The sequence below is a fragment of the Mycteria americana genome, chromosome 11 (assembly GCF_035582795.1).
Source record: "Mycteria americana isolate JAX WOST 10 ecotype Jacksonville Zoo and Gardens chromosome 11, USCA_MyAme_1.0, whole genome shotgun sequence".
NCBI lineage: Eukaryota > Metazoa > Chordata > Aves > Ciconiiformes > Ciconiidae > Mycteria > Mycteria americana.
This window is the reverse complement of record NC_134375.1, coordinates 22,646,171-22,667,281: the sequence shown is the minus strand read 5'-3', so window position 1 is coordinate 22,667,281 and position 21,111 is coordinate 22,646,171. Positions and strand designations below refer to the sequence as shown.

General features: G+C 59.9%; 1 protein-coding gene across 1 annotated transcript in view; it reads left to right on the top strand.

The window, feature by feature from the left end:
* The window catches only part of PLXNA1 (plexin A1), a 124,546-nt gene that overhangs the window by 81,421 nt on the left and 22,014 nt on the right, over window positions 1-21,111 (top strand). The window contains exons 11-22 of the mRNA XM_075514506.1: window positions 2,994-3,090; window positions 3,464-3,654; window positions 7,200-7,351; window positions 7,710-7,830; window positions 8,157-8,293; window positions 8,866-9,033; window positions 9,931-10,024; window positions 10,504-10,743; window positions 10,924-11,067; window positions 11,805-12,039; window positions 13,407-13,549; window positions 16,755-17,011. Coding sequence (XP_075370621.1) covers window positions 2,994-3,090; window positions 3,464-3,654; window positions 7,200-7,351; window positions 7,710-7,830; window positions 8,157-8,293; window positions 8,866-9,033; window positions 9,931-10,024; window positions 10,504-10,743; window positions 10,924-11,067; window positions 11,805-12,039; window positions 13,407-13,549; window positions 16,755-17,011 — 1,979 coding nt within the window. The remainder of the gene's footprint in view (window positions 1-2,993; window positions 3,091-3,463; window positions 3,655-7,199; window positions 7,352-7,709; window positions 7,831-8,156; window positions 8,294-8,865; window positions 9,034-9,930; window positions 10,025-10,503; window positions 10,744-10,923; window positions 11,068-11,804; window positions 12,040-13,406; window positions 13,550-16,754; window positions 17,012-21,111) is intronic.

Genomic DNA, 21,111 nt, shown 5'->3' with positions numbered 1-21,111 from the left:
TCCCCGGCTACGGCTGCGCCCGTGGGTGGCGAGGGCACCTTCCTGCCCGCGCTACGGCAAGAGCAGCTGCAGGGAGGCCTTTTGAAAATGTCCTTCAAAAGAAGAGGTGCTTGGGAAATGAGAGAGGCATCTGATGGATCTCGGCGTCCCAGGAGCCTGAGCCCTGAGCCCCTGCAGCCGCAGCTCCTGCCCGCGCGCGGCCGAGCCGCTGCTCCAGCTCTGGCATCCTACAGGGACCGGTAGCAGCATCCAAGCTGCGGGCCCGCTGCCCGGCTCTGCAGGGCGGGTGAGACCCCGCTGATGGACACGCAGCTGCCGGGGACACGTTTGTCACTCTTACCCGCGTGCCCTCGCCGATCCCGCGCCGCGAACGCCAGCCAGGACCGCAGCTCCCGCTCCTGTCTGCCGCGTCCCTCTGCGCAGCACTGCGCTCCCGGCCGCGGAAGCGGCGACCCGCCGTCCGCTCCAGCTCCGTGCCGCGGCAAATTCGGCATCCTCAGCACGGTAGCTTGGAGGGAGAGCCCTGTCCTTTCCCAGAGGGACACAGTCTCTTGTGCCAGAGCTGTCTTGGGGCTGGTGCATGAAGAGTTAATGCTCTCCCTCCCTCTCCCCTTATTCTTCTTCCTCCAACCCACCTCCCAGAAGAACTAATTTCCAAAAGCAGCCGGGGCAGAGAGATGCAAATAAGTGTTTTGGACAGCTGCAGGCTGGATGCCTTCCTGAGATGCCAGGGCCCCAAATGAGACATGTCAGAGTACAAATTGAAAATGCCAATTTCACTTACGCTGCCACGTGGCTCGTCACAGCTAAATTCTGCTCCGGTGCTGCCGCTGCCCTCCCCAGCACGTGCTCCCTCCTGCTGCCGGGGGATGGCCGGCTCCTCATCACGGTCCTCTCGGGGATGTCCTCAGGTGGGTGTAGGATAGGGGAAGGTGAACAGATCTGGGCTCCCAGCCCGGTTCTGGCTCCATCTTCCCAGGCCTGGTGATAGGGGTGTTGCTGAGGGTCCTGGTTGTAGGTGGTGCGTGGTGGAGACGTGGCTGAAGGTCCTCTGAGCCCGCACGGCGAGAGGTGCCGTGTCTGAGAGGCTGATGGTGGGACGTGATGGGCTCTTCCTGCAGAGAGGAGATGGTGGTGGAACTGTTGGGCGCTCAAGAAAGGGTTGAGTTTGCAGTTGGATGTCTCATGCCTTACAGCTGCTGCATACGGTTCAGCAGCAGCAGCCTTCTTCCCCGGGGAGGGCTGCGTTTTTGGGGTCCTCCAGCCTGCGGTGGGGTGGCCCCTGGACGTAGGACCACTAGCCAAAAGCTGCGGAGGTGTAACCAAGGACCAGGCTTGGCCTCTCACTTGCACCTTGTAGGGTTGAGGGAAGGGTGCGTTGCCGTGGCTGTGTCTCGCATCGGGCACGTGCCCCGTTTTGGTGCCGTGTCTGATGCTGGACCGTGGCTGGTGATGCTGCCTGGTCGGGAGAGACTCGGCACGGGAGGGACCAGCTTTGATGGCGAGGCGAGAAGGACCCGACATCTCTTGCTTCCTGCAGCCACCTGGGCACGCTGGCTTCTCTCGTGGGCCACGTCCCTGCCTCTGGGTCGAGCAGAGCAGACCCACCGGAGTGGTCCCTGGTGCTGGCAGGGACAAATGTGCCCCGTGGGGCAGGAGCTGGGGCAGTGCTGGAGGAGATGCTGAGGCCAACTCCTCCAGGTATGGCACCAGGGCCACGAAAGTTGATGCTCGGGCCGGCTGGAGGTGGTGGCAGGGCTACGGCCAGCCCGCGGCCGGGTGAGCCGCTCCAGGCGCGTCCGCCGCTCCCTAACAAACTCCAGCAACCCATGAATCATTCATTTAATCTGTCCTGACACGCCTGTCATTTTCTCGGGTGAGGAGCAGGGAATTTCTTGCCGAAGGAGGTCATTAGCTGTCAGGGACGGTTCCGACTGCCTTCCTGCCTCCGTATCGATTAAACCTCTCCGCCTGCGTGCAGGGGCTGTGCAGGGAATATTGATGGGGCTGCCGGGGCTGGGGCTGCCGGGGCTGGGGCTCCGAGGCAGGGGAGAGGGTTTGGGTGGGGAGGAGGTGCTGGCTGGGCTGGAAGGAGCAACGGACGTGGGTATGTCTGGACAGCAGTGGGTGCTGGGGCCTGAGTTTGGGGTCCCCTGGAGCTGGGGGGCGAGATCCCCCGGTGTCACCTCCCTGTATGGGAGCTCAGGGGATTGGGGTGGTGACGCCGGTCCTGGCGCGGGGCACAGCCGATGGCCAAGCACAGCGTGGGGCTGGGAGTGGGGTGGCTGGGGGTGCGGTGCGGGAGTGGCATTGGGGGGGCTGGGGGGGGATGCTCTCCCAAAACCTTTCTGAGGGCTGGCACGGCACCAGGCTGGCGCCGGGCTCTGTCCCACCCACGGCTGCATGGCCACGGCTTCGTGGCATCGTGTTATGGGTGATGGGGCTGGAGGGGACCGCGGGGGACGTCCTCCCACCGGCTGTCGGGGGTGGCTCTACCGAATGTGCTCCTGCCATGTGCCCAGCCTGTCCTCCTGGAGCTTCGCTAGTGACGAGTATGATCCCAGATGTGATCCCACCCATCCGACTGAGTGTCCCTGGAGCAGGGAGGACATGGGGGAGGGCTCGGGTGCCTGGCGGGGAGAGGAATGTGTGTGTTGCCGAGACACCGTACGTTTCCTCCTCTCCCAGCAGCAACAGCTTCAAACCTTTGGGTTAATGGGTTTTGGGTCTATTTAGAAACCCTCTATTTTGCTTATTTATCTTTTTTTGCCAGTCCAGCCTACTGGTTTGCATGTGCTGTGTCCGATGCTTTGACCAGTGGCTGTTAGACCTGTCTGGTCCTAGCCAGCGAGTCCGAACCAGGCCCCCATCCCTCTCCTCTGGGTTGACGGGAGACATCCACCTAACGGGGTCATACGCCTCTCCGTGCCCTTCACCGGGGCGTTTCGCCTCTCCAATTAACGGGCTCTGTCTCCTTCTGTCCCCTCCTGCAGTATTTCTATGAAGGGAATGACATCAGCGACCTGCCGGTCAACTTGTCCGTGGTCTGGAACGGCAACTTTGTCATCGACAACCCCCAGAACATCCAGGGTGAGTGAGGGATGGGACAGGGGTGGGAAAGCAGGCTGGTGCCCCCCGCAGCCTCCAGCCCACCCTTCTCCCCCGCCCCGACCGCAGTTTGCACCGGCGCCTTGAGGGAGGGAGCGATGCTCCGGCTGCATCGCTCAGGCGGGTTTCTAACCAAGAGGCTTTTCTCCGAGAAGCTTTGGGAGAGCACCCAAAGCTCTGCCTTGGCGTTGAGGCCAGGGTGCTGGTGCCTCCTGCCCATGGGGGTTTGTCCCCTCGGGAGCTGGTGGCATGCATGCAGCGGGAGGGGGTGAGAGCGGGTGCCCTTCTCCCCAAAACCCCGTGCCCGCGGGCTGGGGGGACCGTGCCGACCCCTGCGCTCCTCCTGCCGTTGCAGCCCACCTGTACAAGTGCTCGGCCCTGCGGGAGAGCTGCGGTCTGTGCCTCAAGGCCGACCCACGCTTCGAGTGCGGCTGGTGCGTGTCGGAGAGGCGCTGCTCCCTGCGGCAGCACTGCCTGGCCTACGAGAGCAGCTGGATGCACGCCAGCAGCGGCAACAGCCGCTGCACCGACCCCAAGATCACCAAGGTACGTGGGGACGGGTGGGCGGTGATGCCCGGTGCCGGGGGACTGGGATGGGAGATGGAAGCTGGAGATACAGACGGGGATGGAGATGGGGATGGGGCTCTCCAGTGGCACCTCACAGCAGCCAGATCTGCTCGGTGTTTAGGACTGAGCATTTCTTGTCGCTGCTTTCATTTCCGAGGCTAAAAGCCTCTCTCCACCACCCCCGTGCACTGGGCTCTCTGGCCCGTCGCCGAGATTCCCGCCGCTCCTCCTGCGCACAGCTGCAGGATCCCGGGAAAGCTGCAGCTCCGCGTTGCTCCTCCTCTTGTCACCATGTGTGCTGGTAGTTCATCATCCCCCTTCCCTGACAGCTTTTATGACCTTCGTTTAATAAGATTGCGTATATTAATGTTCACATGCCTGTCGGGCTGGGCTCCAAGTGCACGAGGGTGGGTATTTCTTCTGGATACCTTCTGTTTACCCGCGGCTGGCCGGGCCTTGCCGGTGTTAATTACCGGAGTCTTAGCGCTGGATCTGGTCTGTTTGGGTTTCAGCGTCTTATCTGATGGAAGCTGGAAATGAGAGTCGTTCCTTCCCCGGCACTGCCTGCCTCTCGCAGGGGTGCGTGGGGTGGCAGCCGCGCGGGGAGAGGGGGGTACCCCCTCCCCTGGGCACGTCCCTGCCTGCAAAGAGCCCTGCCCGCAAAAAGTACTGCCTGCAGAGAGTTGCCTGGGGCTGGCGGAGTGCTGGCAGGAGAAGGGTCGAGCCCCAGAGCGTGCATCCCTTCGAGGAGGTCCCCTGTTGTGTGTGTGGGGCTGCGGGGCTCCCCATCCCCAACGGCTTCCCAGCGTGCTCAGGCTGAACTTCCCCTGGGGATGGTGGGAGCGCAGCCCGTGGCGGCCGGGCCGTGCCCGGAGCGGCCTGGCTGAAGGCCGTGCGCTGTCCTCTTGCGCTCGCCTGGCCGGGGCTGCAGGCAGCCCCGCGCGCACCGCTCACAGCAGCTTCCCGGCAGCTGACGGCGTCCAGCCTCGGTCGCAGCTCTCCTGCCCTGAATCGTTATGAAATTTGGCGGTAATTGCAAAAGGTGCAGCAGGAACAGATCCGGTAGCAGGTGGGCTTGACCTTGGTGCCCCTCTGTGGTAGTGCCCTGCGAGCCGGCGGTCGGCGCGGGCCGGTGTAGCTCTTGGTGTGGTGCTCCCCGGCAGCCTGCCTGTTGCCTGCTGCTTCCCACAACCCCTGTCCCGCACCCCGGGCAGCGGGCGGGCTGGGGAATGGTCCAGATAGCAGCCTGGTGCGGAGAGGGCAGCATGGGGTGGTGGGGGAAAAGAGGAGTCTTCTACTGTGATTTTGGGAGGATCTGGAGCCTCCTTCCAACCCAGCCAGCCAGGTGCAGGCGAATTCACGGGTGGTGGGGCTCAGCTGGGAGATGACCATGGGTGAAGAATCACTCGCCCATCGCTCAGTGGTAGGGACAAGCCCCCTCCAAACCTCTGCCGGGTCCTGCCTGGTGCTGGCTGTGACCCTCAGAGCGATGTCCCTTCCCCGGGAAGGGGGAACCCCTCAGCCTCGGCACCTCCTGGCTCCGCTGTGGCTGCCGGAGCCAGGAGTGAGCCCACCGCTTGTGCCCGCCGGAGCCATTTGCTTGTTGATGTAAAAGGACCCTGTGAAACCAATTAGCGGAAGAGCGTCGGTGTTTGTCGGGGCCGGGGGTTTGGAGGTGGAGGGGGAATAGGGGAGTCTCGGGGCAGCCCCCGCTCTCCTGGCCAGGTCCCTCCTCCCGTGCGCCCTGTTTAGCCCTGACCTCCCCGCGCTGGGCAGCCGGCCATGTCGTTTCATTCCCGGGCTCATTTCTCCCTGAACGCGTGGCCCTTGTCAGCTTTGCTGCGGAGGAGGAGGAATCTAACGCTCCGGAGCAGCTTTTAACACTCATTTAGAAACACCAAACAAACAGCCGCTTCTTGCCAGCCGCCCCGGCAGAGCTCGATTTAGGGGGAAGACCCAACCTAATGCTGGCTGCGGCTGCCGTAACGAGCCCTGATCCCAGACCTGGGCAGGGGTTGAGCTGGGTTTAGGCAAACAGCAGTTCCCCGTGGCTCCGGAGGGTTTTGTTGCCGTGTAAATTGTGAGTTGCGGCTGCCTCGGCGGGAGCCGGGGCCCCAGGCGCTGGTCCCAGCTCTGCCACTGCCCCGGAACACGTGCACGTGGGGGGGAGCGGCTGCCCCCCATCGAGTGCGCTGAAGGCGATCAGCCCGGTGCGAATCCGGAGGACGGTGGTCAACCCCAGAGAGGAGAGGGCTGCGGTGGGGCCCTGCAGAAACGCTCCTCAGCTCTGCGCGGTCCATGAGGGCTGGGGATGTGGACAGCGTCCACTGCTTCGTGTTTCCCACCTTCTGCTCGTCTTGCTGTGGGGATGGCATCCAGGACTAGCCCTGTGTGAGGAGGAGGAGGAGGAGAAGGAGGAGGAGGAGGAGGAGGAGGAGGCTCCAGCTGGCTCAGGCCCCAGGGTTGCAGCCGCCTAGATTTGCCAGGAATGCAAAGAGCTCGCACGTGCTTGGTCGCGGCGTGAGCATGGCTGTAGCGTGAGCCTGTCCGGGCGCTGGGCTTAGCGCTGGCAGAAATGGCTCCCGGTGCTGGAGGGGATCTCTGCCAGTGCCGCAGGAGCGCGAGCAGAGGGGGGCATTGCCTGCAACAAAACGGTCCCTGTCCCCGGGTCGGGGCGCACCTTCCTCCTGGCCTGACCCGGCCCCCGTTACTCGCTCCCTCGCCTTTTCCCCTGCTCTGTCTCGGTGTCACCGGTGACCCAGCCCCGTCCTCGGTCCCGGCCGGGGCGTGCAGCCCTGCCGTTCACCCCGGTTAGTGCTGCAGGTGGGCGCTGGGCCCCGGGGCTGGCGTTAAACTGCCTGGCTGGAGGCAGCAGTGCTTGCGCCTCCGCTCATCCCTCATCCCGCTGCCGTCTGTCAGGCCGCACCTGCCCGCTTTTTTGGGCATCATCCTGGTAAATGAGGCGCGGTGCCGGGGTGAGGTGCCCTCCCTTCCCAGCCGGCCTCGGCACAGAGTTTGCCGGTGGAGAGAAACCCTTCTCCCCGCTGCCTGCCGTGTGCAGGGACTTGGTGGACGTGCTTTCTCCTTTGAGGACATCTTGGATGTGGGGACCTCATCCCTGGGTACGTGAGACCTGGCCAAAAGCCAGGCAGATCCACGTGCTCCCTTGCCGGCTCGGCTGGAGCCGTGGCTGATGCTGCCCTGTCTCTTTCCCGTTGGTGTCCTTGTCACCTGCAAGGTGGCTCCGTCTGCAGTGGGGTGTCCAAATCCCAGCCCTCTGCTCGGACACGTCTGGTATCTCCTGGCTCGTTCCTGGGAGGATTTGTGGACGTGGCTGTCACTCGGGAGATCTTTCCCGCTCCGTGTGCTCCTTGCGGACACGCTGGCATTTATCGTCACCCATCTGTCCTCGCCGCTCGTGGGGGAAGTAACACGCGTCCTGCGGCTGCCCGGGCTGCAGCCTGCCCAAGCGAGGCGTCCCTGCGGCTCCGCTCCCTCGGCTGACGGGCCGTGCTCTCTCCTAGCTGTCACCCGAGACCGGCCCCAGGCAAGGAGGGACCCGTCTGACCATCACCGGAGAGAACCTGGGCCTGAAGTTTGAAGATGTTCGCTGGGGCGTTCGAGTCGGCAAAGTGATCTGCATCCCCATCGAGAGCGAGTACATCAGCGCCGAGCAGTAAGTGCCCGGCGAGGGGTGGGCACGCGCCGGGTCACCTCGGTACGTGGGGGTCAGGGTGCTGGGGCTCAAACACCGCCTGTGGCTGCAGGAAGATGTGGGGCTGACTGGGCTGGACTGGGAAGAGAAGTACCTGCTGGTTGTGGTCACTCTGAGAGGACCCCAAAGGCTTTGGGGAAGCTCTCCCCAGGGTTGGCAGTGCCAACAGCCACTGCCTCGGTTTCTCATAATGCTGCTGACACCTGGGACCTTCGGTTGGTGCCAGATCTGCCCCTTTCTGAAGCCGGTCCATCCCCACCGTGGCTCAGGGAGCATGTCGGTGCCGGGGCACTGAGGGCTCCTTCTCCGCATCCTTTAGGATCGTGTGCGAAATCGGAGATGCCAGCCCGAGCAAGGTCCACGAGGCGCGGGTAGAAGTGTGCATCCGCGACTGCTCGCCCAGCTACCGGGCCACATCCCCAAAGAGCTTCACCTTTGTGGTAAGCCCCGTGCCGGGGGACAGGGCTGGTCCCGGGTGGTTGGGGTGGTTTTCCAGGCGAGTTGGAATAGTGACCGTCGTTTCCCTCGGGGGCAGGCGGGGATGCTCTGGGCAGGCGTTGGGTCACGCTGGTTGAATTTCTCCAAGGCTGCCGCTGCTCTGCCTCCCCGCGGTCCTGCTGGCACTGCCAGCCCTCAGCACCGTGTCCTGCCACTGTCCCACGGGTCCCTCTCCTCTACGGCCCCATCACCTGCTTAGGGCTGCTTGGGGACGCGGGTTTCGGTCCCCAGCCCGTCCGACACCAGGGATGCTCTTTTCCTTTGACAGACGCCCACTTTCTCCCGCGTGGTCCCAGCCCGGGGCCCTCTCTCTGGTGGCACCTGGATCGCCATCGAAGGCAGCCACCTCAACGCCGGCAGCAACGTCTCCGTGACCATTGGGGGACGGCCCTGCGCTTTTTCATGGTGAGGGGCAGGGAGGGTGGCGGAGGATGGGTGACGGGCACCTCCAGAGGCAGCGGGACCCCCAGACAGAGCAGCGGCCGGGAGCCCGTGCTGGGGAGCCAGGAGAGACCCCAGGAGCCAAACCCTGCGGGTGGCCGGAGGCATCTCCCCCCCGAAACCTCTGTGTGTCAGAGGCTGCAGGAAGAGCCCAAAGAACGGGGATTTTTCTCTAAAAGCACAAAGCCCTGAGGCATGAAGTGGATAATTTTTAGATTAGGGATGATAATGGAGCGGCTTTTTAAATATTTTCCTGCGGTAATTACTGGTTATCAGCCATAATCGCTGCTGTTTGCAGCAGCCGCACGATGGGACCGCTCAGGAGCTGCTCAGCCTTTCCTGGCTGCCTTTTGTTTCATTTCTTGGGTTTTGGTTTTTTTTTTTTTTTCTTTTTTTCCTCCTTTCTCTCTCCCCGCCCTGGCAGGTTCAGAAGGGGAGAGGGGCTGGGGCGGGGGGCTCACGGGCAGCGTCGGCCGCCCCGGCTGCGCTTGCCTCCCTCCGCCTGGGCTCTGACGGGTTGTGTGTGTCTGCCCCAGGAGAAGCGCCCGCGAGATCCGGTGCAGGACCCCCCCCGGGCACACCCCGGGCGGCTCCCCCATCCTCATCAACATCAACCGGGCAGAGCTGAGCAACCCAGAGGTGAAGTACAACTACACGGAGGACCCCACCATCCAGAAGATCGACCCCGAGTGGAGCATCAACAGGTGAATGGAGGGGTGCCCATAGGGAGCTCGTGGGATGCAGGGGGGGCTGTTTTCTGCACGGATCCCCCCTCCTGATGGGTACATCCCAGTGCTGCTGTGATAGCCGCCGGGCTGTGCTCCAGAGACGTGGCAAGAGGAGTGTGAGCAATGGCTTGGCACCGGGGTCCTGCTAACTCCTGGCCTGCAGTGCTCAGCCTGGCAGGGGGCAAGAGCAGAGCGCGCTTTGGATCTGCTTAATTTCAGCTTGATACTTGGCGGCGGCGAATAAAATTAAAATATTTCCCATTGGGGGATTTTTTGAAATGTTTACATATTTTTCTAAAAGGTTTGAATTGGCTGGAGAGGAGGCGAAGGGATCCATTAAGCGCTAGCACCAAGGGAAACCTTCCCCAGGGTGTTGATGAGGAGCGAGCTCCCCAGGGGCACGGCCGAGCTCGCTGGGACCGCAGGGCTTTTAACACCAAGCCGTGGAGAAAACCTGGCAGGGCTCAGCCTGCCCTGCCACCCGCTGCCTGCATGGTGGAGAAGGGGGTGGCAGAGAGGACCTCCTCCTCCTCCTCCTCGGAATGCTTTCCCATCGTGGACGCTTGGTCTCTTTTAACTTGGGAGCTGCCTTCAGACCCCAAACCTGGACACAGAGTGGGATGTTAGTGTTAGTTAGGCAGGTTTTATATCTCTAGTTGGCCCTTGGGTCAGCTGAGATGACTTGGTGGTGGTGAATGTCAGATCCTGCTGGCTGCGGTGACATCTGGGTGGGATAAAAGGTCCCCGGGGCATTGTGGAGCACCCAGGCTGGGGCAGATGGGTGTCTGGCTGGTGAGGGTGGGCGCTTCCCTCCCAGAAGTGGGGACCCAGTGCCAAGCTGCCTCTCCTAACCCGTTGTCTCCATGTCTCTAGCGGTGGGACGCTGCTGACCGTGACTGGCACCAACCTGGCCACCATCAAAGAGCCCAGGATCCGAGCCAAGTACTGCAACTCTGAAAGGGAGAACGTAAGTGGTGCTGGCTGGGGGCAGAGCACGAGGAGGAGGGATGCCGTCCCTCTGCAACGCAGGGCAGAACACACACCCCTTGCCCATCAGGTGTGATGGCGTGGAAGGGCTGAGGTCCAGGGGCTGCCACCCAAAGAGGGGCACCCATCTCCCTGCCGGGCCTCCGGCCAGATGCTGCCAGGAGAGGGTTGAGATCTGAGCGTGCAAACCTGATGGAAGGTTTGTGGGATGTCTGCAGGATAGTGACGGAAAGAGCCCGTTCCCAGCGAGCTCCCACCTACCGCCCCTCGCACATCCATTGCAGACAGGAGTCTTTCTCTGCCCCGGGGTGGAACCTGGCGCCTGTTGATGTAATGGCACAGGACATCCCGAGTCTAAACCCTGTGTCCAGAGCTGCTGCTTGCAGGAGATCCTTGTGGGGTCCGATCCTGACCTCCCTGTCAGGAGCTGGGTCTGACCTCGGTCCGTGCCTCCTGCAGAACTGCACCGTCTACAACGACACCACCATGGTGTGCTACGCGCCCTCCATTGACAACCCCGTGCGGAGCCCTCCGGAGGTCGGCGACCGCCCGGATGAGATCGGCTTCGTCATGGATAACGTCCAGGCCCTGCTGATCATCAACACCACCAACTTCGTCTACTACCCGGACCCTGTCTTCGAGCCGCTCAGCCCCACGGGAATGCTGGAGCTGAAGCCCAGCTCTCCCCTCATCCTCAAGGTGAGGCAGCGTGCACCCGGGGGCAGAGGGGTAGGGACCTGTCCCTCTGTGGAGGTGGCTTTTTGTCTCTCCTGGGGCAAAGTTCAGCACTGTGAGAGCACGTATTTGCTCTATGTTGGTTTTTTTTAAGCGTTCCCCATTGCATGAGAACTGACAGTCTCCTTCCGTGTTCCCTCAAAGGGCAGGAACCTGCTTCCGCCGGCGGCTGGGAACTCCCGCCTGAACTACACGGTGCTGATCGGGGACACTCCCTGCACCCTGACCGTCTCCGAGACCCAGCTCCTCTGCGAGTCCCCCAACCTCACCGGCCAGCACAAAGTCACAGTAAGTGCTGACACCGGTGCCTTTGCTTCTCGTGTCCCCTGTGTCACAGAGGTTCAGTCTTTATCCTGGCACCCGCCCTGCTGCATGCTCGTCCTCGGATGAGGACCTGGATAGTTGGTGCACATGCAGGAGCATCCTCGGGAGCCATCTTCCGGCTCCCTGGGCATTGCTCTCCCTAATGACACGTTTGGTAGGACCAAATACTTTGTCCCCTCGCCAGCCGGGCGTTCCTGCGCCCTGGCTGGCCCTGCCAACAACCTCCCTTCCCCGCTGGGTGCCAAGGCACAGCCGGTGCCAAGGTGGGGGGGTTCCCACCCCTTCCCCCTGGTGCCAGCTCGCACCGTAAGGAAGGCTCCTTTCTTTGTGGGGTTGTAGCCCAGCGGTGCTCGCGCTCCAGGACCCCGCCAGGTTGAAAGGGACCCGGCGTGGTCCCCCCCAGGCTCCCCACCCGTGGGGCAACTCGCTTCACATCCCATCTGTTACTGTAATGTTGTCTGAATGAGACATCAAACTCTCTGCCTGCTCCGCGCGCGCTGGCAGCGTGTGTCCTGCATCCCATTAAAGCACGCCGCGCTGCTCTGGACCAGCTCCTGCCATCCCTCTGTTTTTCCGGATCCTTCCTTGCCCGGCCTGGGGAGTCATCCCCCAGTTCCCAGCACAGCGGGCATGGTGGGGACGGCTGCCCTGGGCACGTGTCCCCTGACGCCAGGTCCTTTTTTTCCCCCGCCGTGGCACAGATTAAGGCTGGAGGGTTTGAGTTCTCCCCGGGGACGCTGCAGATCTACTCGGACAGCCTGCTTACCCTGCCCGCCATCATCGGGATCGGTGGCGGGGGTGGTCTCCTCCTCCTCATCATCATCATTGTCCTCATCGCCTACAAGCGCAAGTCCCGGGATGCTGACCGGACCCTGAAACGCCTCCAGCTGCAGATGGACAACCTGGAGTCCCGGGTGGCCCTGGAGTGCAAAGAGGGTGAGTTGAGGGATCCTTGTGCCGCTAACGGGGGGGCCTTGGAGGGTCTCGTACCATCCCGAGGCTCGGCGTGCTCCCACCCTTTCCTGCCGCCTTCCAGAGCAGGCATGGAAACAAGCAAAGCTGCTTTGTCAGAGGAAGTGAACTCATTTTGGATGGGATTCGGGGATTTTTCCACTTGAGGAATTCCCCTCCGTTTCTCCAAGTGGGAGAAAAGAGAGCGAGGAGGGTAGCGAGGGCTGCCTGCGAGCGGGCAGTCGGTCTCTCGTTACGTGACAGACAGATGCTGTGAAATTGGACAGAATTTCTTGTATGATCCTGCTGATAAAACCTAATTGCCCATTATCCCCCTGAGCTGGCTCCCGAGGCCCCGACCCTGCCAGCCACAGCCACAACCAGCCCGAGCGCTGCGGATGGAGCAGGCACCGAAAACAAGATAATAAAAAGGGGAAAGAAAGAAAAACCCTTTGCTCCCCCAAATCCCCATCCCTACACACGCCTGCGGATGGCACTGGTGACAGGGAGAGGGGAGGGAGCTGGCGGAGGGGATGGTGTCTTGTCTTCCACAGCTGGCAGATAAAAGGATCTGCTTTTAATTAAAAGGCACAATCTCTTCCCTGCCTTTTCTCTTTGCTAGTCCCACTAGTTACAGATAAGATAGCACGCCTTTCAAGCTGACGGTTTGTTTTTTCTCATCAGGCTGACGAGCCTGCAGTCCTCTGCCTGGCTTTCAGCTCCCTTTAAAGTGCCGTTAATTTGATTTTTCTGAGGGTTTTCTCCCCCCCCCCCCCCAACCCCTTTCCCTGGTGCATATCCAGGACTCCTCTCCCGTCAGCTTTTCCCTGTAGGTACAATTAAAGGTTCAGGACCCCCCTGCCTCGCGTTCCCCTGGGAGTCGCGGCTGCCTCTGCTCGGATCGGGAGGTGCTGGGGTGGGTGTGTTCGAGCTCTTCTCTCGAGTAGTATTTAGGTCAAAAAGAAATGAGGACATTCTTGTGGTTTAGGCTAACGTTTTCCCCCAGAAGCTCTGGCTTTGTTCAAGCTTTGCTGTTCCCCGCTGCCCCCATCATCCCTGGGAAGCTGCGAGTGCTGAGCAAGGGGGATTTGAGCCCCCCCCCCCGGGACCCGGCGGTCCTGTTCCCAAATCTGCCACTTGATTTATTCTGGAGTAGTCATCCCCGCCCTCCGTTTCTCCATCCGTGAGATGGGGACAGCGATCACAGCCTGCCGGCAGGAGGGATGCGGAGCCGGTTCACGCCTGGGGGGGTCCCACCCACGGGGTGCCGGAGGGTGCGGCGGAGGCTGGGTGCTGATGCTGTGTGCTGGCACGCCGGGATGTGTTGCTTAATTCTGCTTTTCCAACCCCAGCCTTCGCTGAGCTGCAGACTGACATTAACGAGCTGACGAATGACCTGGACGGGGCTGGGATCCCCTTTCTGGATTATCGCACCTACGCCATGCGGGTTCTCTTCCCAGGGATAGAAGACCACCCCGTGCTGAAGGAGATGGAGGTGTGGTACCGTCTGTCTGTCCGTCTGTCTCTGGAGTGTTTCACGCTGGGGACGTGCCCCTGCACGAGTCCCCGTGCCCCAAGGGCAGGGCTGGAGAGATGCTTTGGTCAGATGCTGGCCCCGGTCTGGCGCGGCAGAGAGCATCTCGCCGCGTGGCAGCCGACGTGAACGCGGACCGGCTGCCGAACGGTTACTGCGCTCTCCGACATTAATATCAATATTTATATTAATATCATTGCTGCTGTCATTTTCTACAGCACTTGTTTTATTCAATTGGGTTTGTTTGATGCCTGACCAGCCGCTTGTTTCTAGCTTGGTTGCTTGGCTCCGTTTCCCCATGCGGGACCCATCCTTGGCATCCTTCCCCTGCTCCCCAAACCAGCTCCCTCTCCTCTCCCGGGCTCCCCACCTCTGTTTAATTTAGCGCGTGCAATTGCACAGCAATTGGCTTCTTGTTTGCTGGGCTGCCGAGGCCGCTCTTGATTAGAGAAAGGAGGGGGGTGACCTGAGCTTCCCCTCGCTGCTGACCTGGCACAGTAATTAAGGTCGACGTGGGCTTCACAACGTATTTAGGAGAAGTAATCGGCCCTGGTGCGAGATGCACGGTCACTAATTACAACACAGCAAGCTTTTACCAACTGCGAGCGCGCGTGCTGGTGTTGCACGCCGGCATGGCTGCGGCGCGGGGCCCTGGCCCTCTGCCTGCCCGCTTTCCCTGGTCCCTAATCCCGGCTCCGGAGGGCGGTGGGGACCCCGTTTCCATGGATTTCCCCTTGCAGCTCGGGTTTCCGGATGCTCAGAGCCGCAGCAGGCGTGAGCGTAGCCCTCCCTGGGGCACAGCCCTTCCTGTCCGTGCAAACGCCTGCCTCTCCTCTCACCTCGGCTCTTGCTCTTAAGAGTTTTCCCTAAAGAGAGAAGGGCAGAAAGGGTATCAAAAAGGGTATCAGAGGAGGAATTTTGTATTGGCCGCGGCAGGCTGGGTGGGATTTTGTCCGCTTCCAGCTCCTAATTTGAAACATCCCACTCGAGAGAGCACGCCAGCTCAGCCTGGCCCAGGAAACGAGGGGTTAAAGTTGCAAAGGAGCAAAAAAAAAAAAAAAAACAACCCCAAACCCCAAAAGAGATTAAATAAAGCAACTACAGTTGTGTAAGCTTCATATAATTTAATCAGGTTTGCTTTTATTTGTCTCTTTACTCAGAGTGTAACATTAGCTATTGCAAGTGACGGGAAGGAAACAGCACTTGCTCACGCACGCGCTAATCCGCAGCGAGCGTCGGGCTGTCGGTACCAGCTCCCTTTCTCTTTAGGTGTGGGGCGGGAGGTTTGTTGCTTTGTGTGAATTTAAGCCTGATTAAATATTTAATTCAGTATTGTTCGTTTATTTCTGCTAATGATCAGCAAGTTAAACGCGGGGGCCCGGGGTAGGCGGCAGGCATGGCCGTGCTGCTTGTGACGGTGGTTTCACGTCCTCCCGTGCTCCCTGCCGAGGCTCCCGTGGGATGGCCACTGTTGGGCAGGACCCGTTTCCATCTTACCGAGATGGTTGCTGCTCCGCTGAAAGGAGAAAGCCTCTCGTCCCGTGGTCTCCTTTGCCTGGTCTTGGCTGTCCAAAGCACCAGCAACGCGCAGGGGTGGGGATGCAGCACATCTCCCTCTGCCCCAGTTTTACTGGTGGGTCTGGTTGGTCTCCAGCACAGCCGCTGCGCTCCAGCTGGCTCTCGGGTCTTCCCGTGCTGAGGAATCAACCGGCATCTCTGTGTCCCCGTAGGGAGCAGCCGATGCTGCTGAACCTCGGGCATCTGCCCGAGTTACCAGCATCGAGGTCCCTGCGTAGTCTGGAGGGAGGGACTCCGGGAAAACATAATTTAAAGCGTTTCTGTTCCTAGCAGGACGTTATCCTCTGACCTGCATTAAGGGAAATCGAGCCACGTGCTTGCTCACGTAGTGCCCGCAAAAGGAGCCCCGAGGACGGGGGCGGAGAGGGTTCGTCACTCCCGCATCGCCCTTCGGGGATGCTCTGGGGCGGGCGTCCCCGCTGGCCTGGGCCACGAGGGTGACAGTGGCACCTGGGGGCTCATGGCGCAGGATTGACAAGGACCGGGTGGGAAACGGGGTTTTTGTCCAGCGGGAAAGAGTGTTTTGGAGGGGGGAGTTACAACCGCGAGGAATTTCGCTGAACTGAAGGGTGCCGAGCCAAAGTTTTGATTGAAGTGAAATGATTTGATGTGTCAAAACCCTGTTCTTCATTTTGAGTTGGTGTTTTGAAATGAAAAGTGTTGTTTTGTCTCCAAATACTGACGTGAAATGAAATTTTTTCGCTTATTCTCCCAATCAGCAAGACAGGGTGGGGGGTGGGGGGGGGAGAAAAAATAATTAAAATTGACGTTTTACCACAGCAAGGCTTTTATTCAGAGGAAACCATCTTTTCTAATGGGAAAACGTTGTGTAGTAAAAATGTTCATTTCTGATAAGAAATGTGGTCGGGGCTGACCAGAGCTGGGCTGACGATGGCAGCGTGGGGATGAAAGCATCCCAGCCCCATCCCTGCTGGGTCCTACGTGGCCAAGTATGGCCAGAAATACACTTTCAGACATCTCAAGAGGAACGGGAATGTTTCAGGCTGTGTCTGGAGTGGGGCAGAGCCAGGTTTCTGCTATTTGCTTCCCTGTCTGAAATCCAGCCCCCCAAAACCAGGCGGGTTTGCTGCTGGCAGAGCTCAGGGTTGTGGCTTTGTTTGCTTTCTGTGCAATACCCGAAGAGCGTGTTACAGTGGCTGGGGTGGGAATTGAGCTGCTTGTTAGCTGAAATTGAAAATGATAATTTGCGTGTGTGTGTTTGGGAGAGAAAGAGTGTTTGTTTATGGGAGGAAAGTGCGTGTATGTGCCTGCACACAGGCGGGAGGGAGTCTTTGTATGGAAATGTGCGTCTATATATATACATATATATACATCGATGCCCTGAGACTCTGTTAACCTGATGCTGAGATATTACAAACTAGATAATACTTCTGGGGGGAACTGAGGCCGGTCACCAAAGAGGAAGCTTGGTAGTATGGAGAGAGCAAATCCAGCTGCTTTTTGATCCATTTTTCATCCTTTCCTCTTGGGGGATGAGGGTGAACCCAGGGTGTTGTGCAGCCCAGCCGCCTTCTTCTCATTGCCCTCCCTGTCGTGCCCATCTCCCAGCTTTGCTCTGTCCTTGCAGGTCCAGGCGAACGTGGAGAAGTCCTTGACCCTCTTTGGGCAGCTCCTGAACAAGAAGCACTTCTTGCTGACCTTCATCCGCACTCTGGAGGCTCAGCGGAGCTTCTCCATGCGGGACCGTGGCAACGTGGCCTCCCTCATCATGACGGCGCTGCAGGGCGAGATGGAGTACGCCACGGGCGTGCTGAAGCAGCTCCTCTCCGACCTCATCGAGAAGAACCTGGAGAGTAAGAACCACCCCAAGCTACTCTTGAGGAGGTGAGTGACCATCCGAGAGGTTGGAGCTGTGGGACAGTGCCCAAGTTCTTCTGAGCCTGTGGACACGAGCTGATGTCCTTTAGGGATGCCATCAGTGATGACTTTGGTGTTGGCTGTGGCAATGTCGGCGCTGGGTCTGTGGTCAAGCATTTCCTTGCCTGTCTGCGTGCAAGTATGAGAGGGATGTGGGACCACCTGGACCCAGCCAGCTCAAGAGTCGCTCGTGGGATGTTCTCGCTCTGGTTTGGCCCGTGCAGGTTCCTGTTGTCTGGGGAGGAAGGAGCAAGATGCTCGGTGGCTGCCAGCAGCGTAGGCTGGTGCAGGGAGGATGCGTGCCGGCGTCGGGCGCTGTCGCGTGTCGCTGCAGCGATGCTCCCACCCGCCTTCCCTTCTCCAGGTGACCAGGCAGCCCCCCAAACCTCCCAGCACGCCTGCTGGCTGCCTTGCTGCCGGCACTCCTGCGTGGGTGCCCCCGCGGGTTCGCAGCAGGCCGGGGTCCTCCTTTCCCCCCTGCCTCCTCAGGGTTTGCCCACCTCGCCGGGCACGTGGTGGGGTTTTCGTAGGAAAGCCAAGCGGATCTTCGCAAGCTGGGAGTCTCGACGGGGACGGGGGGAGCGCGAGCGGGAGGCAGCCTGCCAAGCCCTGCTGTGAGTCTGCCTGGCCCATCAATATTTAACGATAGCTCTGAGCTCTCCTTCATCACGGGCTGATGAATATTGAAAGATACACCAAGTGCTGAACAAAAACAATTAATAAGCTCCACCAGCCCAGCTCGAGGCCCTCCGTGCTGTCCTCCCCCTTCACGCGCCGTGCCGTGCCTCCCCAGCTCTGCCTCCACCAGCCCGGTGCCACCAGCCTCCGGCGGAGATGCAGGGATGGCTGAGGGCCACAGGGCTGGCACGCCAACAGAAAGGCTTGAGAAAACCAGAGCATCTTTCAAACACCAAGCAATGCTCATGGCATGGCGGGACAGGACAAAGCCTGTTGGGTTTTGTGTGCCTGGCCCTGGGGAGATGCCTGGAGTGGACACAGATGTGAGCTGATCCCAGTTACAGCCCTGCCACCTTCCCTTGGCCGATCTCTTTAGGCACGTTGCTTTCTTACTCTCTCTGCTTCGTTTATCACGTTGCAAGGGAGCCTTTAATTTCTCAAAGCACCCATTAGCAATGTGCCAGGGAGGGGGTGTGGCGCAGACCCGTGGCTGGCCGGGAGAGGGGTGGGTCTCGGAGGTGCCAACCCCTGTCCCCCATCCCTGTTCCCCGAGTGCATCCTTGGGCTCTTCGCTTCTTACCGTCCCTCCACGACACCAGGCTTCGCTGAAATATTTAAACTGCATTTCCAGCTCTTGGGTCTCTCAGAGCATCACGAAGCCGCTGCCATCGGAGCACAACTCCGGAATGAAGTAAATCAATAAAATATAAATAAAAGGCAGTGCAGGGAGGCCAGCAGCTGCAGTGGCTGAGCCGTGGGAGCGGCACGGGGGCAGAGCCGAGCCCACGCCGGCACGGCGAGAGCCGGCAGCCCCAGGACTATCGGTCCCCAGCTGTGGAGCGTGGGGGTCCGTCGCAGGTGGAGCTGCGGGAGGCTTAGGACAGGGACAAGGTCCCCTGGCCGGTACCTTGCTCGCGTCTCCCTGAGTGGTATTTAAAGAGACTTTGTTCTTCCTGCAGCCCGGCGCGGTGCGAGCGACGTTGAGGGCTGTGCTTCCTCTGTCCTTTTGATTAGCCCTGCTGTTGGGCGCGAGAGTGTGCTTACCGCCCAGGGCAACTGGATTAACATTGATCTAACTGGGGAGAGCTGTTATTTATTTATTTTGTTAGTGGATAATCCCCCCGTTGCTGTGGCATCCGGCTCTATCGCGGATAATGACAAACATCCGCCAGAGCCCGGCTGGTGGCACTTCAGATGAGCGTTACAGGCTTGTCAGCAAAGGACCTGGTCTGGGGCCGGGGAGGATGTCTGCTGGACGGCCTCAGTCCACCCCTTCCCTTGGCTTTCTCCCCACGTCCCTTGCCTTCTCTCTTTTCTTCTTCCCCTTGGTGGGTTAATCTTTCCTGGCGGGGCACAGGAAGGCTTCCCTCCTCTGGAGGCTCAGGTATTACTGTCTCCTAATGGTTTAAGGAGAGCTGTGCTATTCCAGGGAGGGCAAAAAGGGCTAAGCCCCATTAGCACAAGAGAAAGCCTTGGATGGGACCATACGACCCCAAGGCAGCTTGAATAAACCCTGGGAAAGTGGATTTCCTACCCCAGCCATCTGGCCATTGGGAACTGCTCCCGTCCCATCTGCCGGGCATGGCATTGCCGTTGGGCAGTGGGGCTCTTCATGGTGGCTCTGAGGTCTGGGTTCCTTCTGGGTTTTGTCTCTTGAGTCAACCCGTTTGTGTCCCTTCCCCTGGTGCGACAGGAAGGCAGCCACGTCCCTGAGGTTATTAGTATTGCTTCTGCTTTCAGGAGCATCTGTGTTTGCAAGTGGCTGATCTGATGATCAATGGGTGGATAAGCTGAAGAAGTCTAACCGGAGAGAGTCGGGGGGCTGGCTGGCGTTTTTACTTTAAAGGGAGTGAAAGCCACTTTAAAAATAATGGACGCGTTAGGGGGAATTTTAATCTTGCGGCAGTGAGACCAGGCTGTGGTGCGGAGACAGGCGCGTTAAGCTGCCCTTGTAGGGCTGCGTGGTTCAGCTGGGTCCTGTGTCACACTCGGCTCCCTCCGTGCCGGGCTGTCCCTCTCCTCTGCCGGTGCGGCACGTCCTGGCTGCAGCACCGTCACCCCGAGGTCCCCACGTCCTGTTCGGACCCACCACATCTCACACCCATCCTACAGGATCCTGCTTTCCCTCTTGTGCACGTGCTGCGTGGTGATGGTCCCAAACAGACACGGGTGACTCCCCCGGACCTTCCCTACCATGCTTTGGAGCACGTTGCCGTCTGGATTTGAACCATGCTTTAGGAAACTAGGGGCAATTTATAGGTTTTCTCAAGGCAGTTTTGGCTTCTTCTTTCAACTGCATCGCCAAAAGCTGAGAAGCATGGCTCCATTTTTAAGGTCCTTTTTGAGCAGGTGGTTGCAGGATCGTTCACTGCAAACTCCTACATCACCACCCCACTCCGAGGAGACGCACAGAGACCCACGATTTCCACCATGCAGGCAGGGAAGGGCTAAATCCCAAGCCTGGCACGGTGTCTTTGCACAGTGCTCCAAAGATACATGGAAAACAGCTTGACTTCCAGCCACTGCTCTTACTTCTTCCTCCTTTAATCCCCTTGTTTTCGGCTGAATTAGAAGTGGGGATAAGTTTGACCAAAACCCTACTGGGATCAAAGACTCAAGACGTAAATCCAGTGGTGGCTTTAACCAAGGCCATGTGCCAGTGGACCGGTGCCCTCTCTGCGTTGCAGGGCTCTGCATCCCTGCCCGAGAGCCACCCCGATCCAGGCCCGAGGGCAGGGGCACAGAGAGAAGCAAGGGTGCAGCGCATGGCCTCCTAAAGCTTCACCATCACCACCACTGAGTGCCAAGAACCAGGTGTCCTCTCCTCCAGCAGTTCTTCTGAACAGACCTTGCACAGGCTGCTGGGGAAGACTCTCTTTACCCCTCCAGTACTGGTGGTGATTGTCCTCTTGTCCTCTTGTCCTGCTGCGGTTTGGGCTTTGAGGCTGTAGAGATCAAGGGCTGCTTTGGGTGTTGCTGGGAAGTCCCACGTCACCCAGCGGTGGTGGGCCTGTGTCAGGGCAATAGCGGTGGTGGGTGCGTTGCAGGAGCAGAAGGCAGAGCAGCAGCTCCCAGGTGGGGAGAGGGGCTTCCAGCTACGTCGGGCACTCGTTGCTGTGGGAGGAGGTGCTCCTGGTGTGGGAATGCGGGTCAGGATCTGACCTTGCCTTGCAACCTCAGCCCTTCCCTTCAGGTTGTGCTTTAACTGGGGAGCTTGAGGTAGGCTTGGTGACATTTTACCTGGCTTAGGTGTCTCATACGGTCCTCCTGTGGAGGGAGCTGCCTGGTTCCAATGGGACGCGATGCAAGAAATAAACTTCGTTTGAGTAGAAGGTACCAGGGAGAGGGAGAAAGCTGGTCATCCCCTGGGCGAGACTCCCCGTGGGAGA